Source organism: Chamaea fasciata, unplaced genomic scaffold, assembly GCF_029207755.1.
Source record: "Chamaea fasciata isolate MVZ Bird 193981 ecotype frontalis unplaced genomic scaffold, bChaFas1.0.hap1 SCAF_5, whole genome shotgun sequence".
Taxonomy (NCBI): Eukaryota; Metazoa; Chordata; class Aves; order Passeriformes; family Sylviidae; genus Chamaea; species Chamaea fasciata.
The window spans coordinates 37,612,127-37,639,464 of NW_027094090.1; the positions used below are offsets into that span (position 1 = coordinate 37,612,127).

Consider the following 27,338-nt stretch of genomic DNA (forward strand, 5'->3'; position numbering starts at 1 on the left):
GACTTCTTTAATTCCCTGCCATTGATGATTGCCCAACCCTCCAATCCATGCAGATCCCTCAGCAAGGCCTCTTATCCCGAGAGAGTCAAAAGCACCTCCCAGTTTGGTATTGTCAGCAAACTTGCTAAGAGTACATTCAACTCCTACATCCGGACCACTGATAAAAACACTGAACAGAACAGCCCCATGATTGAGCCCTGAGGGACATTGCTGGTGCCAGCCAGATGTAGCCCCATTCACACAGTTCTTCAACCAGCACACTGTAACCCTGCTCATCTCACAGCTGAGTACGTATCCAAAATGATCCTGTGAGGGACAATATCAAAAGCCTTACTAAAATCCAGAAAAACTACATCCACTGCCTTACCTTCATCCAGTAGGGAACTGATCTGATCTCATGAAGAATATCATATTAGCTTAACATGACTTTCCCTATGCTGACTGTGTCTGGTGATTCATTGTTCTTTTAACATCTTTCAACAGAACACAGTATGATCTTCTCCATAATTTTTCCAAGTACTGAGGTTAGACTCACAGGTCTATATTCCTGGGTCTTCCCTCAGGCCCTTCTTATAAATGTGAATACTGCTGGCTAGTTTCCAGTCAGTGGGAACCTTCTCAGACTCCCTAGACCCTTGGTAGACCATTGAGAGGTATCCTGTCGTAACATCCTCCACTACCCTGTGATGAATCACATCAGACCACATGGACTTACAAACATTCAGCTCACACAACTGGTCTCTTACAATTTCAGTGCCCACAAATGGGAAGTCACTAATTCTGCACTCATGGGCCTTCAAGTCAAGTGATCAGGCAGCCCAGTCTACTAGTAGCATTAATAGCTCAGGCAAAAAAAAATGAAAGCAGTGAATATGCCTGCTTTTTCTTCATCCCTATTTTTCAGGTGACCATCTTCAACAAGTATAGGTTCAAGGTTTTCCTTGGACCTTCTCTTGCTATTAACCTACTCTCTCTCAGCTGAAGCTAAAATTGCTTTCACCTTTCTTCTCCCTCTTCTGCCACCCAATTAAAGCTAGACCTGCCAGTTTTGTTCCTTAGACAGTTAAGTGCACTGAGTACCCTTAGAATATGCTATACCAAAAGATGAACTTAATTAAAGCATTAGTTTTAATTAGACTTAACAGCTGTAGCTAATTGCTGTGATTGTAATCTTGGCCAGCAGTTGATATTAAACTACTATTCCAGAGTAGTAGTTCAGATCCCCAGCTGAATTGTACACAGCAGTCATATTGTTTCTATGAGAGAGAAGAAGGAGCAAAACTGCAGCTGAGCCAAGCTTGGTCATCTGGATAGGGCCTTTAATTGTTGCAGGGGGCAAGCACTTGCCTTTTTTGTGCTTTTCTCAGGCCACCTATGGATTGCATTAAGAGGATAGCATTTCTTCCAGTTCAGTCTCTCTTTGGGAGACCATGCTTGTAACAACACTACAAAATTCACGCCCATCCAGAAAAGACAAGTGGACAGCTAAATCTTCACAAAATATATTGAATTGGTGAAAAATTACTGAGGTGTATGCCTGAGAGGAGGCTGTGAACCCACGGAAGGCCTGTGCTGGAGCAGGCTCCTGGCAGGGACTTGCAGACCTATTGGGAGAGGAGCCAATGCTGGAGGAGTGTCCTGGTAGGATCTGTGACCCTGTGGGAGACCCATGCTGCAGCAGGCTGTGACTGAAGAATTGCCCCCTGCGGAAGAGGGACCCATGTGACAGCAGTTTGTGGAGAATGGTTGCCCATGGGATGGATTCACACTGGAGAAGTTCGGAGAATTAGCTCCTGTGGGAGGGACTCCATGGTGGACTCCTCTGGAAATCCCATTCCCTGTCTGTCTGAGCCTCTGGGGAAGGAGGAAGAGGTAGGGAAGAGTTGTTTTTTAAGGTCTTGTTTTACTTCTCATTATTCAGCTCTGATTTTGTCAGCAATAAATTCAATTAATCTCTCTAACTTAACCCTGTTTTGCCCATGATGCTATTACTGAAGGACTTCTTCTGGTCCTTAACTCATGAACCCTATGTTAAATTTTGTCTTCCTATCCAGCTGCACAGGGTAGTGAGAGAGAGGCTTTGGTGGGTGGCTGGAATCCAGCCACAGTCAACCCACTACAACCATTCATTCACTACACTTAATTTATTTCCACAAACGCTTATGCTCACAAAAACCTGGCTGAAAGTATTTACTGAAATAATCAGAGAGTAACTCAAGGGCTCTCAGACATTAGATATCAGGTGAAATAAGACAATTTTAACTTCTATGCATTTAATCATAAGGTGACTGAATTATTATTCATCCATCTGATGATTCATGCTGAAACCATTTAAATAAAGGATTATTTGTTTCTTTAACTAAAGAACAGCAACTTAAATTCACATCTACCACATTTTGTCTTGTTGTACTAAACTTCTGATTTTCTGCTGAAGCTAACAAGAGATGCCAAGTTAAAATTTTAATTTTTTCCTATTTTGAACAATTTAACTGAGTACTTAAACTTACTGATGTGATACTCCAAGCTCCTTGGGCCAAACTTTCCCCTGGATCCACTTTGCTTAAAAAAAGACTTTTTTTATTTTACATGCAGGGCATAAAACACACTGCAAATAAGACATATAAAGAGAACTAAGGAGCAAAACAAACTGCAGCCTTAGCCTCCTTGTGGTGAAATTATCACTACAACGTTCAGCCAAAAAGCAATCAGATTTAGTAATTAATTCACTTACGGTAAGTTTTCTCCACTGTGCAAGTTGTTAGCACGAAGCAGACCATAGAAAGAGACATGACTACTGTCGGCTGAGGAGTTCAGATCATGTTCTTTACCTTCCCTAATCATTGTACGTTTAAGCAGACTTGAACATTTCAGTGCCAGCTCCAAAGCGTCCATCCAACACCTGCCTAAAGAGAAATTAAGTATTAGACTAAAAACTAAGGATTTAACAGAACTACACCACTTCTGTTTCCTAACTGGGAAATTAGTCCTTTGCTTGCATTGCCTTTGAAGATACACTTCAGAGTTGTTCCATGTTACATGCACTGGATTATAGGGGCCGGTGTGGACATAAAAACAACTCACAGCCACCAATCTTTGGTACAAGGGATGCTTCAGGGCAGGACAAGCAAGGTAAATCATGATTTTGTTAGCGCATATTCCAGCATTTCTTCCTTAAGGCAAGTCTGGTTCTACACAGGCCATGACTGTGGAATGCCCCCAAAGTTGCCTGCAGCCCTGCTCTAGTTCTGAAGACTAAGCAACTGCATCATTTGGCAAAATTTGCCCAAGTAATATGATAACAGTGTGGAAAAAGAGCTGTAATGATAGTGTATAAATAACATTTCAAAAGATAAAAGGCAAATATTCTAATTTTCTTTGGCAAAAAGTAACTGAACAGATTTGTGGTTTTTTTCCCCTTCTTTTCCATGTATCTAATCTGATTCTCAATACAGAAGGCAAAGTGAGTCCTATTTTTAAAGTCTACAAGGATATGCTTAATTAACAAGTATGAGAAGCACCTGCTAAAAAGAGCTACACAACAGTCTTAAATTTTTTTTCACATTGTAACTTTAGGAGGTAGTTGCACTGATCACCATCTTCCCAGTGAAGGGTGTTTACAAAACTACATTTTGAAGGGATTTTTACTACAAGAACTCTGTGCAACTGGTGCACTTAACACAGAAATGCTTTAATAAGAATACATCCATATTAGCACTTTACAAAGGCACTTGATATTTAGACATACATTAATATAGCTAAATCACAGATAACCCTTTCCCCTCCTCTAGCCAGCCAACAAAAGGCAATTGCCAGGAGTTCAATATCTTTTCCTTCAGGTCAGTATTCTCCTCTAATAACCATGAAAAACTACTAGTACCGACATAACCAAATGCTGTAAAATAAAGGAGGACCTTAACAACAATTGCAATCAAAGTGCTGTAACATACATGATAAGACAATTGAAACCATCTTTCTCATAACTAACTGTTGTCACTGCTAAAAAGCAATGAAGTATCTATTTACCATCTGATTCTGAAGCAGCTCGGATGATCAAGTAACTGCTGGGCAATGGCAGAGTTATAGCACCAACTGCTTCACCTTTAGGACCCTTGAAATACACAAAACAAGAAACAGCATCACATATTTTAATTCAGTTGTACAGTTTATCATTCAATATAATAAGAAGCTGACATACTGCAGGGCTATTTACTGTCACTCAGCAACATCTAATGAAGACACAAATGGAAAGATGGACAGCCCTCTTTCACGGGATTTCTTCTTCAAAGACTTCATTCTAAGTATGGGACCCAATTCAAGACCACTTTTCAAAAGAATGGTCTTTGGGATTCAAAAAAAATTTAGTTTGGTTGGGGTTTTTTTGTGCGGTTTTTTGGTTGTGTTTATTTTAGGGGGGGTAGTGGTTTTTGGTGTCTAAATCAGACTTGGTCAAAGTTTTATTTTCACTATGATGTTTCTTCACAGTTCCCGTTTAAAAAAAATAAATTCAAAAGACTTTTCCATCTCTGTCAACCTTCACTTTGGAATAAAATGTTAAATAACCATTTTAAAGTTCCTCCCAAAAGAAGTTTATCTATGGTAACTTTAAGACAATTGATAGGCAAAGAGGGCTGTATTAAACATACTTGAAGCTATCGCTGAAAGCTGGGTTAAGCCTGCCTAACTGATGAGTTAACTTATTTTGATCTTTACTGATTTCCCTCAGAGAGGCTTAATGGAAAGCCAATATAAGGCTTAGAAGAGGGAATTGGAAAGCCAGCAGAAGTTTTCAGCAAAAGCAGATAAAGGCAGGTAATTTTAGAAGCAAGCAAATGAAACAGCCAGAACGTTTCTAAGGGTGAGAAGCAAGTAAAGGAGTAGTCTTGGTGGCACTTAAATACCAATACAGACAAGCTGGTGCTGGTGTAAATGATGTTCAGAAACTTCTGAGGAGTCAGTATAAAGTAAGAGCCACTGGGTGCTAGAAACAAGATTCCAAATCTCAGTCTTCCTTACAGAGAGTGGAAAGGTGTGCCTACGAAAAGTCTTTGGTGAAGCAGCAACACTGGGATTAGGAGTTAGGGGGTACCAAGGACCAAGAGGGACAACCCCAATGCATGACCACTCCTCACCCCAAGGGTGGAAGGCAGGGAAGAAGTCACCTAAGAAGAGGAGAGCACCATGGCACCACACCAGGCAGGGGTGGGAGAGGTGCTGGGGTGCTGCCAGCACCATGCAAAGAACTCAGCCACCAGAAGGCCTTGAAACTCTTGGATCACAGGACAGTGGGGAAGACTAAGGGCAGACTTCTGCCCATGAGATCTGCCCTTTGGGTTTATACTGTGGCATTTAAGGGTACACTCCCTACTCTGTACCAGACATCTACAATTTAGAGGTGAAGTGTGGTTTTGGTGTCTGGTTTTGCTTTCTTTTTAATGCAAGAAAGTTACACTCCCTAAGCATTTAAAAAGTATGTTGATTAAAACCAAGTGAGTAATTTTTAGCAAAGATTTAAGTAAGTTGACTTATTTTATATAACTGCTCATGGATCTTGATTTCCTCTAATTGGTTACTGTTCCAACAGCATTGGATACTTTTCTTTGGTATCACTCATTATGGCTTCAAAACCAATTTCCAGTAGTTAGTAATCTATACAAGAGGCACATTAATTTCTGTTTGCTGGGTGACTTTATTTGGATTGTCTCTGTTTCTGATGGAATGATGCTACTATTCCAAGCCAATGGTCAAGTTAAAAATTCTATTAGATTAAAAAATGTTACAGTTTACTTCTTACAGAGTATTCATGCCAATAAAACTCAAATGCCATGAACATTGTTTCAAAGACAACAGTGAGAACTGATATGCAGTCACCCCTGACTAAATTTACTCAGAAAAAAAATATTTGCATTAACTTTTCTAATTATTAATTTCAGAAAACTGAAATGGCATCAGGACCTGGCACACAAGGAAGACAAACAAGGTACAGTGCATCAGCTACCTCAGAGTGCAGGAGGAACATCAAAGACCACAGCAACAGGCTTAAGGGAGCATGTGAAGTAACTGGCCACAAACTACTGCAGAAGAGAATTTGCAGTCTGCCAGAAGGACACACCATAGGTAGTGTGTTCAAGTGAGAAAATCTCCTGCACTAATACCTCTATACATGTTTTTTGCAATGCTGTCTTTCTGCACTAACTGCAAACAAGGCTCACTTTGCTTTGGACTTGAGGTTCTTTCTGGTAAATCTATTCCAGACCAGTCAATTGCTATTACACTTACTCAAGTTTGCCTCATGATAACAAATCTGTAACTAGGACATTATGATTGACTAGGTAAACAAGGCAGAAAAGGGTTTCAACTTAAAGGCTTGTCATTTAATGGAATCCAGTAATTCTCAACTGCAAATAGCCATACCAAAATGAACAAACGCCACTCCAGCTCTCAGCACATTTAGAATGGACAATATCAACTTGTTTAGGTTCAAAATTTGACCTACCTTTAAAAAGTAAAAATCTGGTAGGTCATGTCCTCTAAATTCTAAATATCTAGTTAAAAAAACAAACAAATCCATTTCTCATTGCCAAGCAATAAAGAAATATAAGACTGATTTGTGATCTTCTGCAGACAGGCCACCACTTTGCAATGTATGTATACATATCATAAATAAAGCACATTAACACCAAACGATATAGCTTTGGAAAAGCATATGGAGTTTGTGTTCTGCAAATGTGAGATCACCACTAATTACTGAAAAGTTTGCCTAAGCAACAATAAAATAAAATTATTCAAAAGAAACAAGTGGTTTGGTCTTAGTAATTTTTTTCTGCTTTTTATCTTTGGTAAATTTAGATAACGCTGATAATTATTACAATCCAGAACAACCACAAGCATCAGGAATTATACTGACTGACTTCCATAAGAAAAAGATGACAAATATTCTACATACAGCATATTCTACAGACATGACAGTACGTCTATCTCAATTTAAGATTTAGAAGAGCTAATTGTGAGACTGTAAGTTGTGTATTTTAGAGGGTATAATCAATTAATTATAACAAGGGTCCTAATACTGTACAGTAATTTCATCTAAAGCAAGATGTTATTTCAGAAAGAAAATTCATTTGTGCTGTGCTTCCACATCCCCTCTCCACATGGAAACACAAAACAAGAACCACAGTACTTTATCAGATTATAAACAATGAGTAAGAGCAAGCTTGAGAGATCCTTACAAGACGCTGAAATAAACCTTTGCTCTGCAGAACACTCCTCTGCTTTTCAACACAGCTAAGAGCTGCTCACAATATTATGCCATGTATGACAAGGCAAACAGACATGAGAACCAAATGAAAACACTTATCTTCATAAGATCATAACAAAAAGGAACAGACTTGGCTAACAAGTTTCAATATGAGGTACCATTGCACAAGCAAGTAATATGCTTTTTGACTCTTACAAGCAAATTGAACTAATGTTACTAAAGGTGACATTTTATTACATGAATATAGAGTCAGACACCAAAAAAAGCTTATAACAAAACTCGTTTATTTTTGGCAAATCTCACCTTAATTTTTCACATTTGACTGATGTAAAATATAATGTTAAACACTCAGTCCTTTAATTTATGCGATTGCCAGTGATGGCATTTAACCATTTTAATGGCAACCCTTTGCAAACCACACTTCTGAAACTCTTTATGCTGCACACAGCAACATAAATCAAATACTTTTTCTAAATGGGACTAGATGTGGAGGGCTTATATTCAGAATCAACACACACCACTGAAGTTGAAACAGAAAACACAGTTCAGCTTTTCATTAATGTTGTCTTTACTCATAGCTGATTAATGCTAGTCATCCCTTAAGAACCACGCATGCTACCACTAACCTTTGTAGCCCATATGGTCTGCTCCAAAGGATGAAAAAGTTTGAAACAAAAGCCGTCTTTTTTAGAAGGCCTCTCGATGAGTTCACAAACGTTCAGCAGCACTGTTCCCACCCACTGGTCATTTTTGGGAGTTTTGTAAAGAAGCAACACTCCTGGTTTCAGTACACACCACAGTTTGGTCCAGCTCTTCAAGGTACCACGAATCTAGAAGATAAATAGTTAAGAGCTGTATCTCAGTGAAGTCAATACCAAAACCATCCCCCTTAACAAAATTAAAATTGAAATTTATTAGCTTTTATTTCAAAGTAAAGTTTATCAGGTCTTTCAAAAGTTTACCCAGGTTTGTTAAAGAATATAAAGGTATGCTTGTTATTCTGCCTTGATGAATACTCAGTTCTACAAATAGGTATGCACACATCTAGATAGGGGAAGTACAACAACTTAACTGCACTACAGTTGATAATATGAACTGCTATCTTCAAGATAACAGTACCAGCTGGTTCTTGAGAGGAAAGAAAAATTACCAGAGATACACAAAGAAACCTGCCTTCAAATATCCAACTGAAGCATTTTTGCAATTGTTATGTATGTAACAGAGCCACTTCAAAGTGTAAAATGAGAAGGACAAAATGAGAATTGCATAGCCAACTCATCCCAAGTTGATGGCTATGCACACAAGAGTAATGTGACTAGGGTGACTGCAGTAAGTGGGAGCTAAGTCCCCCTATTAGTCCCTGAGAATTTGAGCACAGAGACCTTGGGATGCAATTAGTGGCTGCTGTGCCTGTAGAAAAACATTAACAGCAAGTAAAAGATTGAGCCTTTTGTATTCTGGCCAGAAAGCAGCAAGCAACTAACTGCTCTGTCTTCAACTTAGGTTTCACACTTGGATTCTGACCTTCAACCAGTCAGCCATAACAATAACTGAGGGGTCTGTGATCGTGCTAAGTAATTCTTTCGTGGCTCTCTTCTTTTCTTCTCTGTAGTTTTTCTTTTGAACCTGTAAATAATTAGAAAGATGTTTACAATGTCATGGCCATAAGCCAGCTATCAGCACAAAAAGGTATCAACCAACACAAGCTGAGGAAAAACCTGCTAAATTCAATTTGCAATACAGATACAGAAAAATAGCTATAAAACAGTATTTGACTTCAAAGTGCGAACAATTACTTCAAGAGCAGCTACAACGTAGCCAATTTCAGATTCTTCTACAATTTTCTTTTTAAAGAGAAGACTTTGAAACTCCTGTTAGGATCAAAGAGGAGGAAAAACCAACCAAACTAAGTTCCAATTTAGGGACACATAATCTGATCTGTGGTCTTTACCCACCAGTTATGTTCCCTACCAGGAGAAATTTGCAGCAATGTATCTCCCTCATTTAAAGCCAAATAATTTTACATTTCTCCTGAAATGGTATCTACCAAATAGTGGAATTTGGTCTTGCTACAGTACAAAGGGAAGAAGGTAGTAGAAACACATTCAAATAACAATTTTGATAATTCTATTGTCATTTCATTGTATGTAGATGTCCTGAGGTCCCTGCCAATCTGAAAAAAAATCTGTAATCTTCTGAGTTATTCTACAGTATTGTGCCATTCTCCAGACTGCATTATAGAAGCCGTTATTCAAGTAAAAATACAGTAAAATTTGAAGAGACTCAACAGCACAACTTCTCACAATACTTAAATATTCCCTAAGTCTCATCATTATTTGGAATTTTTGTCTTCTCATTAGAGAATAAGGTAAAACTATGTGAATGCATTTATAACCCATGAGGAGTTACTAGGAAATTAATTCACCTTGAGAGATTCTTTTTTTGTAAGTTTGCTTGAAGATTGAGAGATGTCCTTCTCAGAGCCATTGAAAAGCTTGGATTCAGACTGAAATTCACAACACACATAATAAATAAATGACAATGATAGATACAAGAATATTACTGATGCTGGCACTTTAGAAAGTGATTGAAGTGCAATTATGTTTATAAAGTTCCCATTCCCTCTCACTTCTCTACTGCTTCCCCTGTTAAAAAACCCAAACAAACCAACAAACCACAACTTGTAACATGAGCTGTTCACCACCTATTCATGGAGTCTCTTTTCATAAGGATTTTATGGGAAAGAACCCTGAGGTTCCTTCGGAAGCAGCTAACCTGTAAACAGTAGTATTTAGCTCATGTAGACTGTTCCTAGACAGAGGGTGCTTGAATAGTTAGGCATTAGTTTAGCAGAGAGAGAATGTTTTAGGAGAATACAGGTGTTTTAAGACAGGAGTCATTCCCAGGAAATATGAATCAGAATATAGAATCAGCTGTCTTCATCCACAACTTGACAACTTCTCCAAATGGACTGCTATAAAGGCACTTACCCTGTGACTCATGAAGGAAAATATAGCCTCTTCAGTCTAGGATTCAGTGCTCTATAAATCATCAGAGTGTAACTGCCCACTAATGGCACTTGTTCTGCTCCTTGCACCCTAATTCCACGCTCTGATTACTTTGCAAGTCATCTTCAAAAAGCTCATGATGGCGTCAGGCAGGAACAAGACCCAGGTTTGTTCGTGACACCCAAGTCTTGTTCAAGCAGGACAATGAGTTGCCTCAGCACCACATGATTCTCCCCCGCCTCTACCCCATGTCTTGTAAGGTTCAAAGTTTACTCCTAAGAGTTTGTTCCTGACCAGTTGAAAGGGAACTTAAGCCACCAAATACTCACTTTGGGAGCAGCACTCTTTAGGGGGAAAAAAAAAAAAAAAAAGGAAAAAGAGGAGTCTAAGACAGAGTTTTCATTCCATTCCTATTGGAGGTCAGAGAACATTGAGTAGGTATTCACTATATACAAACTTAGGTATTCACTATATACAAATTTCAGGTAAACTAAAGAGTTGTATTTCTTTGTGCACTGAAACATAAGTCTGGTGGACTCAAAATTTCTGCATTGTCAAAAAAAGAAAATCAAAACAATGTAACATTCTAAACTGTGTATTCAATTCAAATTCAAGGAAATGTTATCAAAACTGACCCTCCGGGTGTTCCACATATCAAATCTCAAACTACAGTGCAAAGTCTATTCACTTAATTTGTATTTCAGAATACTATAAAATGACAGTCAAAAAATATACAAGCTTTGAGTAAAACTAACAGCAATAATAAAAGCAGCACACTTGAGCATTCTCTTAACTCACAGGCTGCTCAAACAAAAGAAACAAAGCCTAAAGAGTCACAAGCTGTACAGAACAATTTAACCTGGATTCTACTTTACCTCTTTAATTCAGAACTAAAACTTTACAGGAGCCTACATAGCTACTGTAAAAAAAAAAAGTGCAATAACTGGCAAAAAGTAATTTTTGCTCAAAATTATTTTAATGACAAGTAAATGCTCTTTAATTTCTGTATCTGTCTTGGAAAAAATGAAGGAAACATATTGTAATAAAGGTATGTTCTCCACACTGAAAATTTAGCTTTAAGATGAGTGTACAACTTGAAATTAAATTCCCCTCTGTAGAATTTAAAGGAAACACAGTACTTTAAATGTAGTAACAGAAGAGGGGAAAAATGATTATCACTGTCACATAAGAAGAGGTAATGAACTCATTATGCAAGCTATAATGGAACAACTTAAGCAAAACATTCATAAATATTCTAGTCACTCACTAACAGAAAGCTAAGGTAATCTAAAGGTCATGGATAGAAAAGCCTCCAACCAGTAAGTTTCCCAGGCCACAAAAACTCATTTTCTCATTGTCTCAGTTTTACAACTCATTAATAGGACACTGAGTACAGGTCTACATTTAGCTGTTCAATGTTATGAGACAGGTCACCAATCTGTATGTTTTTAAGCCAGTAACCTTGTCACTGTTGGATCTACACAGAGCAGATGGGATAAAAAAATTAGAAGAAAACACTTTAAGAAACCCTGCTATAACTCCCAGCAAGGTACATTCAGTACCAGATTCCAGGCAAGTCCCATCACTGCTTTTCCATTCTCCCTTAGAAGGAAGGGCTGCTATTTTGTTTCCACTAGTAAAATCAAGCCCCACGTGCAGCAATTAAAAAGAAAAAAAGGCTGAAGAAAAACATGTAGTAGTAGAAGTAGGAATATTGGTCTCATCTTTGACAGAAAGACACAAATGATGTAATAGCAAAGAACCCAGAGACTTAAGATCCTGTTAAGACAAGAACTAAGAAAAACAAGGGAGAGGAAAAGGGAATTGGATAGTCAAAGATAAATGATCTTTAGAGTCTGGAATAAATCCAAGTCAAGAGAGATCATATTAACTTCATTTCCAAGTCTAACCGATTTTCAGGTTTCTGGATCAATAGAAATATTTTGATCACAAGAAAGCCAGATGGTGAAGTATACTTTCTTGCTATCCCTGACAAGTGAGGCTCTAGGATGCAGTAAAGCAAAATGATATAAAGTTCTGTGATTCCAAGTCACGTGTAAGACACCAACAGTTTGAAATGCTTAACTACACACCACAAAACTGCAGCATCAGCTGCAGAAACTAAACTGCTTATCCCACTGAAATTTCAATGACACCATTTAAGCCTGGAAATGCTACTATAACCTTTAAGTCTCTTTGTTTTCCATCAGCATCTTTGTAATGTTTCTCATTATGGCTCTGATATATCAAATACCACAGAAAATTTTTTGTCAAGACCTGGAGTGCAAACCCTGTCTCCAAGGGATGTGTCTGCCTGTGCTGAGGACTGAGAGCTGTGGAAACAGCTGTGCGCAAAAGCAGCAAAAAGCAGGAATTTCCCCCTTTCCCCTGAGAGCTAGCTGTGCTCGAGATCAGGTCATCACCTTCCAGAGAAACCCACACTTGCTACACCCCAACAATCTGTTTAAGTGTCTGTTACCACATTTACCTCTTTAAAAAGACAGTGGACATCCTAGCCAGAAACAGAAAACCACACAGCTGGGTAAGTTAGAGCCTCTAAACTGTATGGCAATGCAATTAAAAATCTATGGCAAGGCAACATCCCACTCCAAGACAACAGCAAGAAGACTTAATATTTAATTTTCACTACTTTCAATCACTGATTTGGATGTGATATCATCCTGGGAACTATATTAAGAGATCCCCTTTAATCTTTATCTATTGCTGAATCTGAAGAGTAATCTTCAAGATTATCTACAAGAAAGTTAAACATATTTGCCTTTAATTAAAAATGTGTAACTCCTTTACACACCAACATTTTTAAGACAGGTTAGGAGGTTGTTTTCCTTACCTTGCTTTTTGACATAGAATAGGCTGCATCATCTTTACTTTGTGACACATCTTCCTTCCCTTTGTCAAAACCTTAAAGAAAAAACAGCACTGTTGCAAATAAACTAAATTCATTAACAAAATTTATATGAACTAGCTTTTGAAACAAATTTGCCAATGTGTTTGTTTAGCATAAAAAAGTACAAGTAAATCAGATTTTCAAATAACATATACATACCAATCCATCTCATCAGTTAAAAACATACCAGGTACTACAAAATACACTGATGTAATAGTTGCCACTAAGAGGCAAGAACAGTCCACTGTATTTGGAAAATGCTGTACCTGATCCAATACCCCAATGAACTGTAAACATAACATGCCCACTTTTGTCTTTTTATTTTCTCATTCTCCCCTACCTGCCTACACGCAGGCATAGAGTACTAAATAAAGCCTTTTTTTGTTTGTTCGTTTCTGTAGCTTTCTGAACTAGATAATTGTTAAATACCACCTACATGAAAATAACTTTGACTAAAATCACCAGTCAGGATTTTTTTGTATGAAAATATTTAAAGTTCCTTACATTAGCCTTGAATTTATACTTTCAACTTGACACTGAAGAAGCATAACTACAAGGATTTATATTAAAACAGTTGTCAAAATCCATGTTCCTCTTCTGTGAAAAACCCCATACTCTCCAGTGTCCAAAAAGCAAAGTGAGTGGAAAACAGGGACAAAACTGGTATGAGTGCTGCCACACAGCTGCTATGTGCCAGAGAACCTTTTCTGGGGACCTGGCACCACCATCTTGCAGAAAAATCACCTACTGTGCTTACGAGACACAACATCTTACTTGATCCATTTTATTTGAAGAGGGTAGTGGCAGCATAAAGCTTTTATAAACAGGAATAAAACAAATTGCACAATGCATTTATCTGAGTAAGTCAACATGCCATCGTTTATACATCCTCTGGAGAGGAGGCAGATGAGACTGTGAAGTCATGCATGGATTTCAAAAGAGCCCGGGCAGCTGAGAAGCCTAGCACAGGGGTGTCCAAGAGCTGTGCTCATGAGAGGGCAGTGCACCAGCAGGGACACCCTGCACCCACGGACGCGGCACCAGCAGGACAGTGCATCCTCAGACACTGCACCAGACACGGAGCAGCCAGCACACTGCACCCCCTGGACACCACCAGTGTTTTGGAGTGTCCCTCTGGGCATGGTCCCGCCTTGGAAACAGAAATCGTTATTCTGAACCCTGAAATGAGAAGACTTACTAGAGAAACTCCTTGATATCACATTCTTCAGGGGAATGTGTGTATTTGAGGGGAAACTATGAACTTTGAAACAATTTTTAACTTTCTGTAGCAGTGTTGGGTAGTTTGTCCATAGTAGAATTTTTTTCATTATTATTATTATTATTATTATCTTCAGCCTTCCACAACTTATAATACCTAGAAACTCTAAGACAGAACTGATTCACTTGTCACAATTACACATCCTGGGAAGATTCATGGAGTTAAAGGGACATGAGGTTGATCTCCAGGTTACATGAGAAATCTTAAGATTCCTCTTGATTTTGGTCTGGTAATCAGTCTATCAGGGATTTTTCTCCCTTTATATTTATTACTTTGTGCAGCTATTCCTTTTTAAGACCAGATTTAAAAAAATTATATACTGCAGTACAAAGTCTCATTTTACGCTCACAGAAAGGAAGCCCTACATGCCTTTACAAACAACTTACACACATCTTCATAGAAGCCCCACCTGGGCATAGTTCATTAAATTCTTCATTTTTAAATTCTTCCAAAACACCTGCAATTGACTTGTTCAGCTAACGAAAACTTCTAACATGGAAGACCATTTGACAACAGGGAAGAAGTACCTTGACAGGCAGAAGATTTGTAGTACTAGGGAATCCACAAAACATCTAGACACCAGAAGCCGAGTTTCCTACATAATACCAAATGCAAAAGCACATTTTCTACAGCACTAGTTATCAGGCATGAAACAAAACAAAAGGTTGTTTAAAGCCTGAGGAGCTACACCTGCCTTAGTTCACTGAGAAGTTACTGGATTTTTAATGGCACATACAGAAGCCTTAGTGAGGAGGAATCAGCAAGGAAGCGCTAAGTCAGGATTGCTCTTACAGAAGTGAAGCTGTAATTCTAAGCTTGCTTTTGAAAGCCCAACAGTTTTAAGGACTTTACACACCCTTATCCAATAGACATACATTTTTTATTTCCATAAACAAGCTTTGCATCAGTATCACCAAAAAGAAATGAAATCAGAAAGAACTATTCTGTCCCAGATAACTGGACATGAAGACCAGAGTTCAGTTGCATTTCCATGAACTTCACCTCCTTGCCTTCAGTGTCTCAAGCTGGAGAGGTGTGTGTGTGCCAGCTGATCCATGAACTTACCCACCACACGGACTGTTTCCCTCCTCACCCACGGCACAGAAAAGGGCTCTCTCAGGGGTTCATTAGCAAAGCCAAGTCAGGGTGCTGCACCTCCTGGAACAGCTTGCACTGCTCCATCTCAGTCTGTGAGAAAACCCAGCCATCCAGTTTTGCATCCCCCAACATCCTGTTGGTCACCTCCCCCTGTGTAGAGGGTTATGCTCACAACACAGACAGCTGTCTGGAGCAGAGATGGCCTGAGCACAAGAGGCTAAAAGCAGGGTGTAATAAAAAGAAAGTGTTTCAAGTTTTTCATGTTTATGAAAATATTTATCAGCAATGGATTTGGGCTTAATATTTTAGCTGACTTGTTCTTTCCCACCTTGTAATTCAATCAGCAGCTCTTCAACAAAATAACCTGAGCCCACATTACACAATGCAGAAATTCAGGTGTTGAAGTCAGTCCCTTTCTGTAATTTCATCTCTATTGAATCCTTTGAATTTATGTATGATTTTCTATCTACAATCCTGAAAGCAATCTTTAGAATTAGGAGCACCACTACTGTACTCTAAAGCAGTTCTGAGCATCAGCAATTGCATTCAGAGCAACACTACATCTTAACAGACTTTCTCCCAGTGTGATCTTCCTTATCTTAATAGCTCAGATGCCATGGGCTCTGAAAGCTGATCCCAATGCCAGCGCTGACAGCCACAGTTCATGGTATGACCTCAGAAGCCAAGGGAAACTGAACATTAATGCATTCCTACTGGGATCACTCACCATGTTCTTCCAAAACTTGCATGTGAAAACCTACATTAAAACTCACTAGGAGCTTTCAGAGAGATTTAAGAGCCTGACAGAGGAACCAGAACCCTTTCATACAAGAGGTCAAAGAAACAAAATCAAACAGCGCTGCTTTAGAGATTGAGACAGATTATGTGGTCTATACAAAAAAAAAAACCAACAACAACAACACAACAACAACAAAAAACCCCACCCCCTCAAAACAACAAAAAAACACTGCCCCCCCCCCAAAAAAAAACCCAAAACCAAACCCACAAAAAACTTCAAAACACTTTTTGACAAAACCTGAGGCTACATACACTGCAAAACTAAAGACTATGGCAGGGTACAGTTTAAAAAAAACCTGGCTAGGTAATAGATTTCAATTTTCAAGCATAACATATCCTTTTTGAACTTGCACCCACAATCTGTCCCATCACTCAATTTTGAAGGAAGGGAAAAATCAAAACCAACCACATAATTCTTACATCTTGAACATTGGTTTTGTGCCTCTCAACAAATGCCATCTGCAATTACAATACACGAGAAAAATACATCAGAAAATAAGCATGTCACTTTTTAATGTCAGACCTATTTTATCCATTAAAAAAATAATTACTATCCACTGGAGGCTCTATTTCAAACATACAGAAAGAACAGTAAAACAGCAATGCAATGCATGAAAAGTCACAAACAGCAATCCAAGCAACAATATTACTGACTTCCAAGTGAAAAGAAACGAACAGCCTGATTTGATTACTGGGAGGCATGTGCAGTTTTGAGGAGCAAATAATTGAGCTGGAAAATGCTTCTGGAAGAACTACGAGCTGTACTTAGTGGGAATTATCAATACTGGTGGTATATAATAAACACATCAGAAAAAAAAAAGGAAAAGTCTTTTTAAAGAATTAAACACAGGGAACCATAGTCTTTTTAACTGACTGACTTTCAAAAGTTTATCGACAACCAGATTTAAGAGTACAAACCCATATTAGCTAATTCAGATTCCTCCAAGAACTTTGAAAGCCAAGTTATCAGGAAAGTAAGCAAAGTCCTTTTTACGTATTTTCTAACAGTAGTGTTTTCTTTTGCTAGCACCATATAAAAGAAAAAATAAATCAAAGACTGTGATCACTAACTATACATGAGTATATTTAAAACAGACAATTGCTCTTTGCTTAAACCAATCTGAAAGAGTATATAAAGAATGTTCATTAAGCATGTTAGGAATGTTGAAATTACTCAGAAATATATGGAAGATTCCAAAAGAGAAAGCATTTTTTAAGTCTATGTACACACTTGAACTTTTTCATTAAAACTGCTTTCCATTTGCTCTGCATTTTAAGTAGTCATTCATTGTCTGCTTATGAACAGTGATCAGCTTTAATTGCAGAATTCTATATAGAAAGGAAGCAAATTCAAAATGAGATCCTTTTTTTTCTCCACTAATTACCAGATTACACATATTTCTTTTAAAGGTAGGAAGCACCTGTCTAGTTGCCAACCCCATGCTTTCAAGCTTTGAGATCTTTTATTTCGTAAGCAGCCTGAAAAAACCTCATGTTAGATTCTTGTAAGAAGGCTAACCATTTCCTGAAACAGAGTGAAAGGAAACATTCCAGGACAAAACAAGTTTAATAAAACATGCAACCACCCCATGCTCGGCATCCAACTCGGCTCCAGGGCTTCAGAACCAGGGCTTACAAATTCAGTGAGCCATGCTGCAGGAGGCACGCAATAGAAAGTGAAAACTGTTTTATTCCTCCCTTTCCTTCCCCCCCAACATCCTGGCCCCATGGGACTACACAATAAAGTGCATCTCTGCGCATGCACACGACAAATCCCACATCCAGAGCAATTCTGGAAAGAATGCACAGCTTGTACTATGTCCCCCTTCAGGAATGGGTGACCTTGTAACACATTTTCAAGCACTGAGGCTTTCTGAAAGAAATGCCGAAATTCAGGTACCTATGGCAGAAGTGCACATTATGAACAATGATGTGCAATGATCATTTCAATCCACAAATTCATTTCAATATTCCAGTACTGACTTTCAGGAAAAAACAAATCTGAGCAAAAGGAGATTAAAGCCCTTTCAGGGGTTGTAAGTCTTTAAAATCTTGCACTACAGTGTTTAACAAGGCTATGCTTTTAGCCTTCACTTTCTATCTCGTCATTTTATGTCAAACCACTGATGACCAGCCTGCAGATTTTCTAGTTATTACAGCTAAATGAAAACCTTCTGCTGTACCTTATAATTTTAAGGCAGAACCATTATGTGTGTGTGGTGGAGGGGGAGGCAGTGGAAAGTACAAGAGAGGAAGGCATTTATAAACCACATCACAGAACCTCAGTCCTAAAAGCCCAAACAACCAAAACAAACATTCCAGTCAGCCTCAAACACACCAATGCATTTTAAAGTGAGATTTGTGTCACTGTAAAAGCTAAGTTACTCATTTTCCTCTCTGCAAATCTTGCCACTACAAAGAGCTGTTATCTAAATGCAAACAAGCAATAAATACTTCCGATTTCTACCGACATCTCAGTACATTACTCTCATTTGAGCGTGACAATTTGAGGTGGAAATTACATTCACTTCTGTACATTCTAAGAAATGCAAGACCGAAACAAACCTGGTAAAGCAGGAGAGAGCTCGTTATATCCGCCAAATGAAGCATTCCGGACGAGCTTGCGGCCATCAGCTCTTGGAGAAAACACAGATGAAATCCCAGCACATGAAGAAAATCTACGTCGCACTGGACCTTCTTCCTTCATGAGTTAAGGTGTTTGTGTAAGGATTATGTTCTCTGTGAAAGCTGGTTAGCATAAGCTGCTTGGAGCAAGTGTGTTGCAGTAGCAGCCTTTTACCTCACATTCTGATGAGTAAGATACAAAAGAGGAAAAAAAAGAAACAAACGAAGGGCGCACATGAAAAATGCAGTGAAGAGACAGAGGCTGCCAAATCAGCAGCAAGCCAAGCAACACTATACTCCTCTCATCAAAGCCCTTAGGATGCTTAAAGTGGAATGGCTTTCCTTCAGCTCCTTTTTTCTGGGAAACACACCACTTCTCATTTTTTACCTCTCAGTTTTGGTCCTCCTCATTTCTAAGCACACAGAAATGGTACTTCTGTTTTAAGGATTCCCTAATTCAAGTTCCTGTTAATCTTTCAAGTCCCAAATTTATACTGCACAAAGGACAACTCATGAGCTTTGTGCCTTCCGTGTTTGATATTGTGGTACACTATGGGAATCTGAAAAGGGAGTCAATCGTTTGCATTACACAGCCAAGTTGAACTTTGCTGTTCAGGCACTCACCTAACTAGTTTTTGTCAACTGACTGCCTCTACATCTTTATTTCTTATTTTTCTTTAAAAGGTGAGACAACTGCATTTTCTTCTTAAAACTCTCCCATATTTTTATATACAAACCAGCCTGACTCATAGAAGAGCTGCCCCAAATAATCTCCACAAAAAAAGCTTTTTATTATTAATGTGCCAAATATTTTATTCAATGAATAAAACACTTAAATGGGCCAGCTTAAAATTTAAACATTAGTAAGATTCCAGTAAATTGTGCTTCAAGACTAGAAATCTGCTGCCCCAAACTCCTCCTGCTGGCAGCTACTAAAGTGAAATAATCTCTCCTTAACACCTTCATCCACTGCTCATTGCATCAGCAGCCTCTTTGCCACAATGACCAGTGTGCACAGCCACCCTCTTGCAAATGTGGAACTCCCATTTGGTGTTTCTCCACTGGTCTCATTTTCCCCATCAAACCTTATTTCTGACAAAACAGGTTTTGAAACCTTCTCTACTGAAAAACAAGACAATAGGAGACCAAGAACTACCTTGAAAATAAGAACTCGACTTCTTACCTTACTCCATACTAGAGTTCTCCTTTTCTTACAAAGTGAATCACGCGTCATAAATTAAATCAATAGTGGCGTGAACGTGATTAATCCTCAAATAATACTATTTACTCCATCTCCTTATACAAAGAAGTGTAGTTAACTTCCCCACATATGCCAAGGTAAAAAAGATGTACCAGAAAAAAAAAAAACAAAGATGAGGCATGGATAGCCATCAATAGAAACCATTATCTGCTATATGAAAATCACAATTCACTTAAGCAGAGGGAGTGGGAAAAACTGGATAAACATCATGTATTCAGGCCTGTCTCCATTTATCCAATCCTGTGCCTCATTTCCTTCAGCTGAAACAGTCCTTGTCCAGATGTCCCAGAAGGAACAGAAAAAGTAGCTAAAAAACTAAAGGAGTGGAGTGGCAGGGCAATGAGGAGGAAATTCAAGGAGAGATAACACTATCTTTCTTTCTGTTTGGGTTTTTTTGTTTGCTTGTTTTAATAAACACAGCTTCATATCACTTCTCCAAATCTGTCTTAACTACAAAACAGAGCAAATATCTTGGTCCAAATCTATTCAGAGTATGCATTTCCTTTTTTTTTTTTTTTTTTTTTTTTCCTAGTTAAAATCAAGAGAAAGCAGCAGTTGAACTCTCCTTACACACAGAAGGAACTGTATCCTCTCATTACAGACCTACCTTGCCCAGTTAATGTGGCTGTTATCTCCTCTTTCAGAGTCCGGGCTGTGACCCTGCCCAGAACACTGCTGACACTGGTATCCGGTGTTTCCATGTCTCTCTGGTACCGGAATGGCTGGGTCACACAGACTAAAGGGAGGGGAGACCCCTCCATTAGACACCTGCACACCACTTGGTCTGCATCTGCCTCCAGCTGCTGAGCCCTACCTGCCAGCCCAGCAGCTTGTTTGACAATTGGGTCTTCTCTGCCACCTTATGTTCATGTTACTGAGAAGTGGCTGTATTTCCAGGGGTTGCAGGAAACCACATAATCTTGAAGGCCTTTCCCTTACTTCTCTCCATGCCCTCTCAGGTCCCTTGACACTGCTCATGTAGCCAAACTGTAAACAGGAACAGATTAAAATACCTCTTTCTCCTTCCTATGCCCTTTTCTCCATTTCAAATTGAAACTGAACTCTTTGGGTAGATAAAATTAAGAATTTCAGTATGGATAATGTTACATTTCCCCTCTCTGAGGCTCTCTCCAGTCAAGGAAGCTGTTATCCAGGTATTCTAAGCACCTTCTGCTTTAACTCAACAGCAACACAGGAGAGGCAGGCTCTGAGCCTTTTACCAAAATATGACTCTGTCTCACCACTAAAACAGAGGAGGAAAAGAAAAAAATCTAATTTAAGCTTCCTCCTTCATCTCCTCACCCCTTCCCCCCCCACCCAAAGACCAAAAACTCCTATAAATCCTTTATCTTCTTCTCGCATTCCTGAAAATAAATTCAGACAGAATAGGTCCATCTATTGACGGAAGCAGACTTTGTGATCTTAGACTAACGTCTCAGTCAGCCTTCTATCCTTTTGATATTAGTTTCGAGTGCTTTAAGAATTGATATATTTAGAAAATGCACTCTCATGCTCAGTTGAGAAGTTTACACAGTTTCAGATACTCACAAATAGAACTATAGCCAAGTCCAACTGCATAAGTCAGATATGGCAGAAAAGCCTGCATAAACAAGGAAGTATCTGCACTTTAGCTTAAAGGCATCAGGTGCATGACACAGTGCATCTGTACGCGAATACATGAGGTTTTTCATAACAGAAGCTTGTCATGATAGGAGGCACTAGATTAAGCATGCCACTGAAACAGAAAAAAGTTTCCCGCTTTCTCTGTTTTATAAAATATCTATATCAGTAGGAAGACAAAAATCCCTACATGACTGTAATATTTAGTTCATGTATCTCAGGGCAGGAGGGTGGGGGGGAGTACAAGGGGAAGAATCCATTCTCAGTCAATCTCCTTAGAGGAGGAAAACTTATTTAATGTATATATTTTTCTAAAGGACAGAATGCATTTCTCACATCAGATATTGAATCAGGGCTTCTTCAACAGTAAATAGAAAATGCTGGCTGAAAAACCAACCCTAATCCTGTGCTTAAGACAGTCTTCCAGGATATTGCCTGGAGCAAAATGTAAAATCTCAGTGTACAAAACAAAGTCAAATAGAAGATACGTGGAGCTCCGACAACTTGTGAACACTTTTGACAATGTTTGGTTTTAATTCTAAAACATTTCTCCAATGAAAAAATATTTACAGCTGAAAAAAACCACAGTCTTTAAAAAAAAGACCTCTCTAAATTGTAAAGGCATGAATTAAATGCAATTGAACTCAAATCAAATCTATCTGGACTACCCAAGGAGGTATCTTCACTATAATAATCCTTTTCATAGAGATTTTTGAAGTTCAGAATAACTAACACAGTCTAAATATGGATACTAATGCAGTAATACAACTAAGACTATGTCTAGTGATGCAAAATAAAAAAATAATCCTTTTCCCCTTACAGGTACCCAAGGAAAAGCTAAAATCTTCTTAAAACCAAACTCTGAGAAAGCTAGAGAAAAAAAGAAAGAGGAAGGAAAGCTTGGTGTAGTAGAGGAAGGTAGAAGCTTTTCAGACTTGCCCTGCCATTTTGACAGTAATTTGCTCTGACATTTCAACATCACTACCTTTTCCAGTAGAATTCTCCCCCCAGTCCATGAAAAGGTCATAAATAATTCTCTACATGCAGTATAAACACACTCTTTGCAGCATGCAGAAAACAGAAAAAGAAAACAGCTAGACTATCATACCTACAAAGGTTTTATCCAACACCTGATTTTCACATGTGGATTTGAAGTGAAGCGTTTTTTTCCTATTTAATAAAAAGGGTATTAAAGATATACTTGCCTTCAGCACTGATATTTGATTCAGAAAAAATTATACCTAAACCATAAGGCTACAAGTTGGAGAGTAGTTGAAAGAGCCAAATTTCTTTCACCAAATATTCTTCTGTTCTCTGGTATTTCCAAATCCAGTGCAGTTTAGCTGAGGAGTAATTCCAGAGGCAAGCCTGAGAGTGGTGATGAATGACCACCAAGACTCCCAGTGACTGCTGGCAACTGTTCTTGGCTGCATCTCCTCACTTCCCAACAGCCTGCTTAGCTCCTCCCACACAGAGTAAATAGTTTGCTCACTGCTCAGGTTTCATTCAACATTGTCACCTCAACCCTTACAAAATTCTCAAAGTCACGCTCAGGTTCAAGTAGGCCAGTCCTGCAGAGATTGTCATGAAGAAAAAGAACTCTCTTGAGATGTTTCACAGCAATCAGCCCTGCTGTGCCTTTTAAACCCAGTACCAGAGTTTCATAAAGCTATAACCCACACAGAAAGCAGTATATGCAATTTACCCAAGCCACAAATACTGGGTGGAGTAGCATTTCAGAAATGGCAAGTTCAAATAAACACAATGACTTGCAAAGAGGAATGTGCCAGAGTACGCGTGACAGTAAGAAAGCAGGAGGTCCGGATAGTGCATTCAGGAGACTAACCACACACAGCAGAACTTAAAATATTTTACAAGAAATTCAGTTTTATAACACAGACTAAGAACAGATTATTTAGGGCTCAAGCTCCTCCCTCCTACTGTGACCAGAGCCTCACTCACATCCCATTTAAGACAAGCATCACTAAAGCTACTCGAAATAAGTTACAGTTATGTGGAACTGAGGCTTCACTTCCTCACTCTGTCAAAAAACTGAAGAGCGACCACCTGTGTCCCTAGGCTCAGGACCCTGCAGCAGGACAACAGGCATTAATCTAATACCACCTAAAGAACAACCAGTGCCCATGGCTCCCACACACTGTTGATTACAAAATACTTCCTCATCATCAAAAGCAAGGCAAGACAAAATACCTCCTAAGAAAACAACAAGAAAGACCAAAGAGTCTCCAAGCATGGGGGCTTGTAAGGTTTTAGAAAGAATTTTTATGTGACACGAGAAAGCAAGTGTTAACATTTTTCTGAGACATTAAATGCATTTACTCTGCAGAGAAGGTGCCTTACTTCAGAAGCAACACTTACTGTCAATATTGAAGCATTAAGAAAAAAGCTTTTTGGAGAGCCTCAAGTAGACCTTTAACAGTTTCTTCTTTAGCAGTGAGACAATGAGACAGACTTATAGGAAGATGAAGTAACAAAGCATGACATGTTTAGTAACAAATTGTTCTTACTTTGTCAAGTTATATAGCCATTTTTCAGCTTCTCTATCCAAAAAAACAGATATAGCAAAGGGAAACAGGAGACTGCATGAAGTTACTTCCATGACTAAGTCTGCCTACATGCAGAGAGTAAACTCATAGGAAAGGTGAAAAGAAAAACAGGAATTACTATTAAAGATAAAATATAACCCAACTCTCCAGGAAACAGCTTCGTTTGGAACCAGAGAGATTGGCAAGATTTTGCCATCTGCAAGCCAAATACTATTATCAAAAACAATTACTAACACACTGAAAGCGTTAGTTGGGAAAAAAAAAAAATAAAAAAACCCAGCACAAACTAGCATTTAAGCAGCAATTAGCTCCCAGGAGTGTTACAGCCTGGCCTGTGCTCAAAGCATCCATCTGCTGTAATTATGGGCAGTGGGATTTCTCTCCCCAGCTCCAAGGCACTCACCCTGTGCTGTGGCTTCAGCCTCATGCATGCATATGAAAGAACAGGCTCTTGTGACCCCTTGGCAGAAACGTGCCCAGAGCACCACAGCCAAGTCTCAGGTAGAGCTGCTAATACTTTGAAAAGGCTTCAAGTTCACTGTCACAGGGTTGCATCCTTCCTTCTATTGGTCCACATGAATTTGTCTTCCACTGACAGCTGGTTAAGAGGAGATGCATTGCTGTATCTCCAGGGCTTCTTGCACATTGAACACCAGAAACCCGGAACAGGGATGACGAGTCCGGAGCTCCAAGACTTTTGTTACTGCCCAGTGAAACAAAATGTGCTCCTGCTGCCATCTGAGCCAAACAACTGAAATAAATGTCTTTTTAAAGCTGCCGGTTGCACAGGTCGACAACAAATCAGTTTTAACTTGTTAGTTGCCTTGGGTACACAGCCAGTAACATCTGAGTTTGATTTTTGCTGGGTCATTAAGACTCCAAAAAGTATCTCATCCCTTCAACAGCTAATAACTGTTCTTTAGGACCTACAGCTTAAAAATGCCTATTCTTCACTTTCCACCTTCTCTCACATACCAAAATAGTTAAATTCCTATTTTCTCCAAAAATGCAGCATCCTGTGGATTAAAATCCCAACACTAGCATATCCTTTAAATGTTTCATCTGGAGTTGTTTGAAGTACGAGCTCAGCACAGACAAAAATGCCCTCACTCTTCCCCAAAATCACCTTCACTTCCTTCCAATTCATGGTGATCACCATCATCACTGGCAGACATGTAATTTTGTTTCCACTGTCAACCCTCCCTCTGCATCTAAGTCACTTCTGAGTCTCAGTCACATAATACAATATGTTTTTAATTGCATTGCAAATTCAATTAACAACTACTGCTCTGCTGGAAAAGAAAGGCAGACCCTGTGTCCTATCTCCTGTCAGCCTCCTTCTGGGCACACACATCCCACAAGGACACACTCAAATTTTCACCTCATCCTCATCTCACTGCTGTTTTGAATAAAAACAGGAAAAATACAAAAAAGTCTAACATTTTCAAGCATTCTATTCCAGATGTTTTAATAATACTATCTTATTCCTCTATTTACCACAAATATTACTATTGAAGCATCTATGCTGTCTTCATAACAAGTTTGAAATATGTTTTAAGAAAATATTTTAAAGTTAAAAACATTATTAATCAAATATAAGGAGACTGCTGATTTTCATAGATTTTATGTGATCACTATTTCTGCATTAATTCATTTTATCGAAGAATAAATCACTATGTGTGAGTTAATAAGATTTACAAGAATTCAATTTATCAGGGATAATTTGACAAACAGAAGACATCAGCAAGCAAAAGTAAGCTTAATAGAAGTTTAATTGTTCATTAATAGTTAGTAACAATTTAACCACTGAATGTAAAACAGAAAATGAGCTAAATTAGCATCATACTTTCCATGTGTCAGTTGCTAAAACTGAAAGATGATTTAGCAGTACTAACATCTATACACACTACACTTAAAAATAAATGGTCTTGGTGACTTGGCAAGGCCATGCTGCCCACTAGAGCCCAAAGACACACCTTACCACAAACATAAGCAATGCTTCACAGATAAAGCTGACCCCTCAAGCTCATTCAACTTTCCATCAAAAGGCTACTGAATTATTTAGGTCCTATTCCAAGTCTGACAAGTCAAAATATTGAGCAAAAAAGCATAGTATCATTATTTAGTAAGTTCAAGACACATTAATTGTAGTATTATGATCACAACTAGGCTATTCTGACACTAGTTAACTACTTGATGGGCAAGGCAGGAATAAATTAAGTTCACAAAAACTAAAATTAAAAGCCCATATCAGGATCAATGCTATATTATGGCCGAGTTAGTGTCTGGCCACTAAATTCTAAACTTTCTACATAAACAAGTTAAAATCATGGGAAAAATCTTCACCACCCTTTTCTAAAAATACATTTCTATCAAACAACCTTGCTAAAGCTTTCTATGGAAGTGAGTGTGACCTTCACACCTACACACGGCCATCTATAGCCTCACAGCCTCAGAATAGAGGACAGCATAAGTTCAGGGATCTTAAAAATATTTTGTAAAACAGTGCAAAAATCATGTAGAACAGTGACATTTTAAATAGACTTTTGCTGAACAATCACTAGACAATGCTGACAGATCAAATTGTACTCTACATTTATAAAATAAATCTGTATTGGACTCCAAGAAGACTCCCATCTCTGTCTCAGACAACATACTAAGCTCCATCTCACAAGAGTGACAGGAGTGAGGGAGGAGGAAGACATGTTTTAGATTAAGAAACTAAGTACAGGAAAATAGAAGCTTTCTGAAATCCAGTGCTATGGTCAGAAATGAAAGCATGGTATTTATACACAGCAGCACCTAAAACGATGAAATACATACCACTTACAACTTTACATTGACATATTACATGGTTCTCTTTGTTCCAAGTAAGAAGTCAGTGGCTCAAACTGATGTCAAATGTTTATCTCCGATACC

The 27,338-nt window shown here is 38.6% G+C and overlaps 1 protein-coding gene across 8 annotated transcripts in view; it reads right to left on the minus strand.

Annotated features, from left to right (window-relative positions):
• OSBPL8 (oxysterol binding protein like 8) overlaps positions 1–27,338 on the minus strand; it is an 84,181-nt gene that overhangs the window by 15,798 nt on the left and 41,045 nt on the right. For 7 of the 8 annotated variants that reach the window (XM_066183279.1, XM_066183280.1, XM_066183281.1 and 4 more), the window contains 6 exons: positions 13,115–13,185; positions 9,681–9,761; positions 8,780–8,881; positions 7,882–8,085; positions 4,024–4,108; positions 2,732–2,903 (listed from right to left, as the gene is read on the minus strand). In XM_066183279.1, the coding sequence (XP_066039376.1) occupies positions 2,732–2,903; positions 4,024–4,108; positions 7,882–8,085; positions 8,780–8,881; positions 9,681–9,761; positions 13,115–13,185 (715 nt within the window). Of the gene's footprint in view, positions 1–2,731; positions 2,904–4,023; positions 4,109–7,881; positions 8,086–8,779; positions 8,882–9,680; positions 9,762–13,114; positions 13,186–18,911; positions 19,054–27,338 lie in introns of those variants that run through there. The other variant, XM_066183282.1, reaches the window with a different exon arrangement.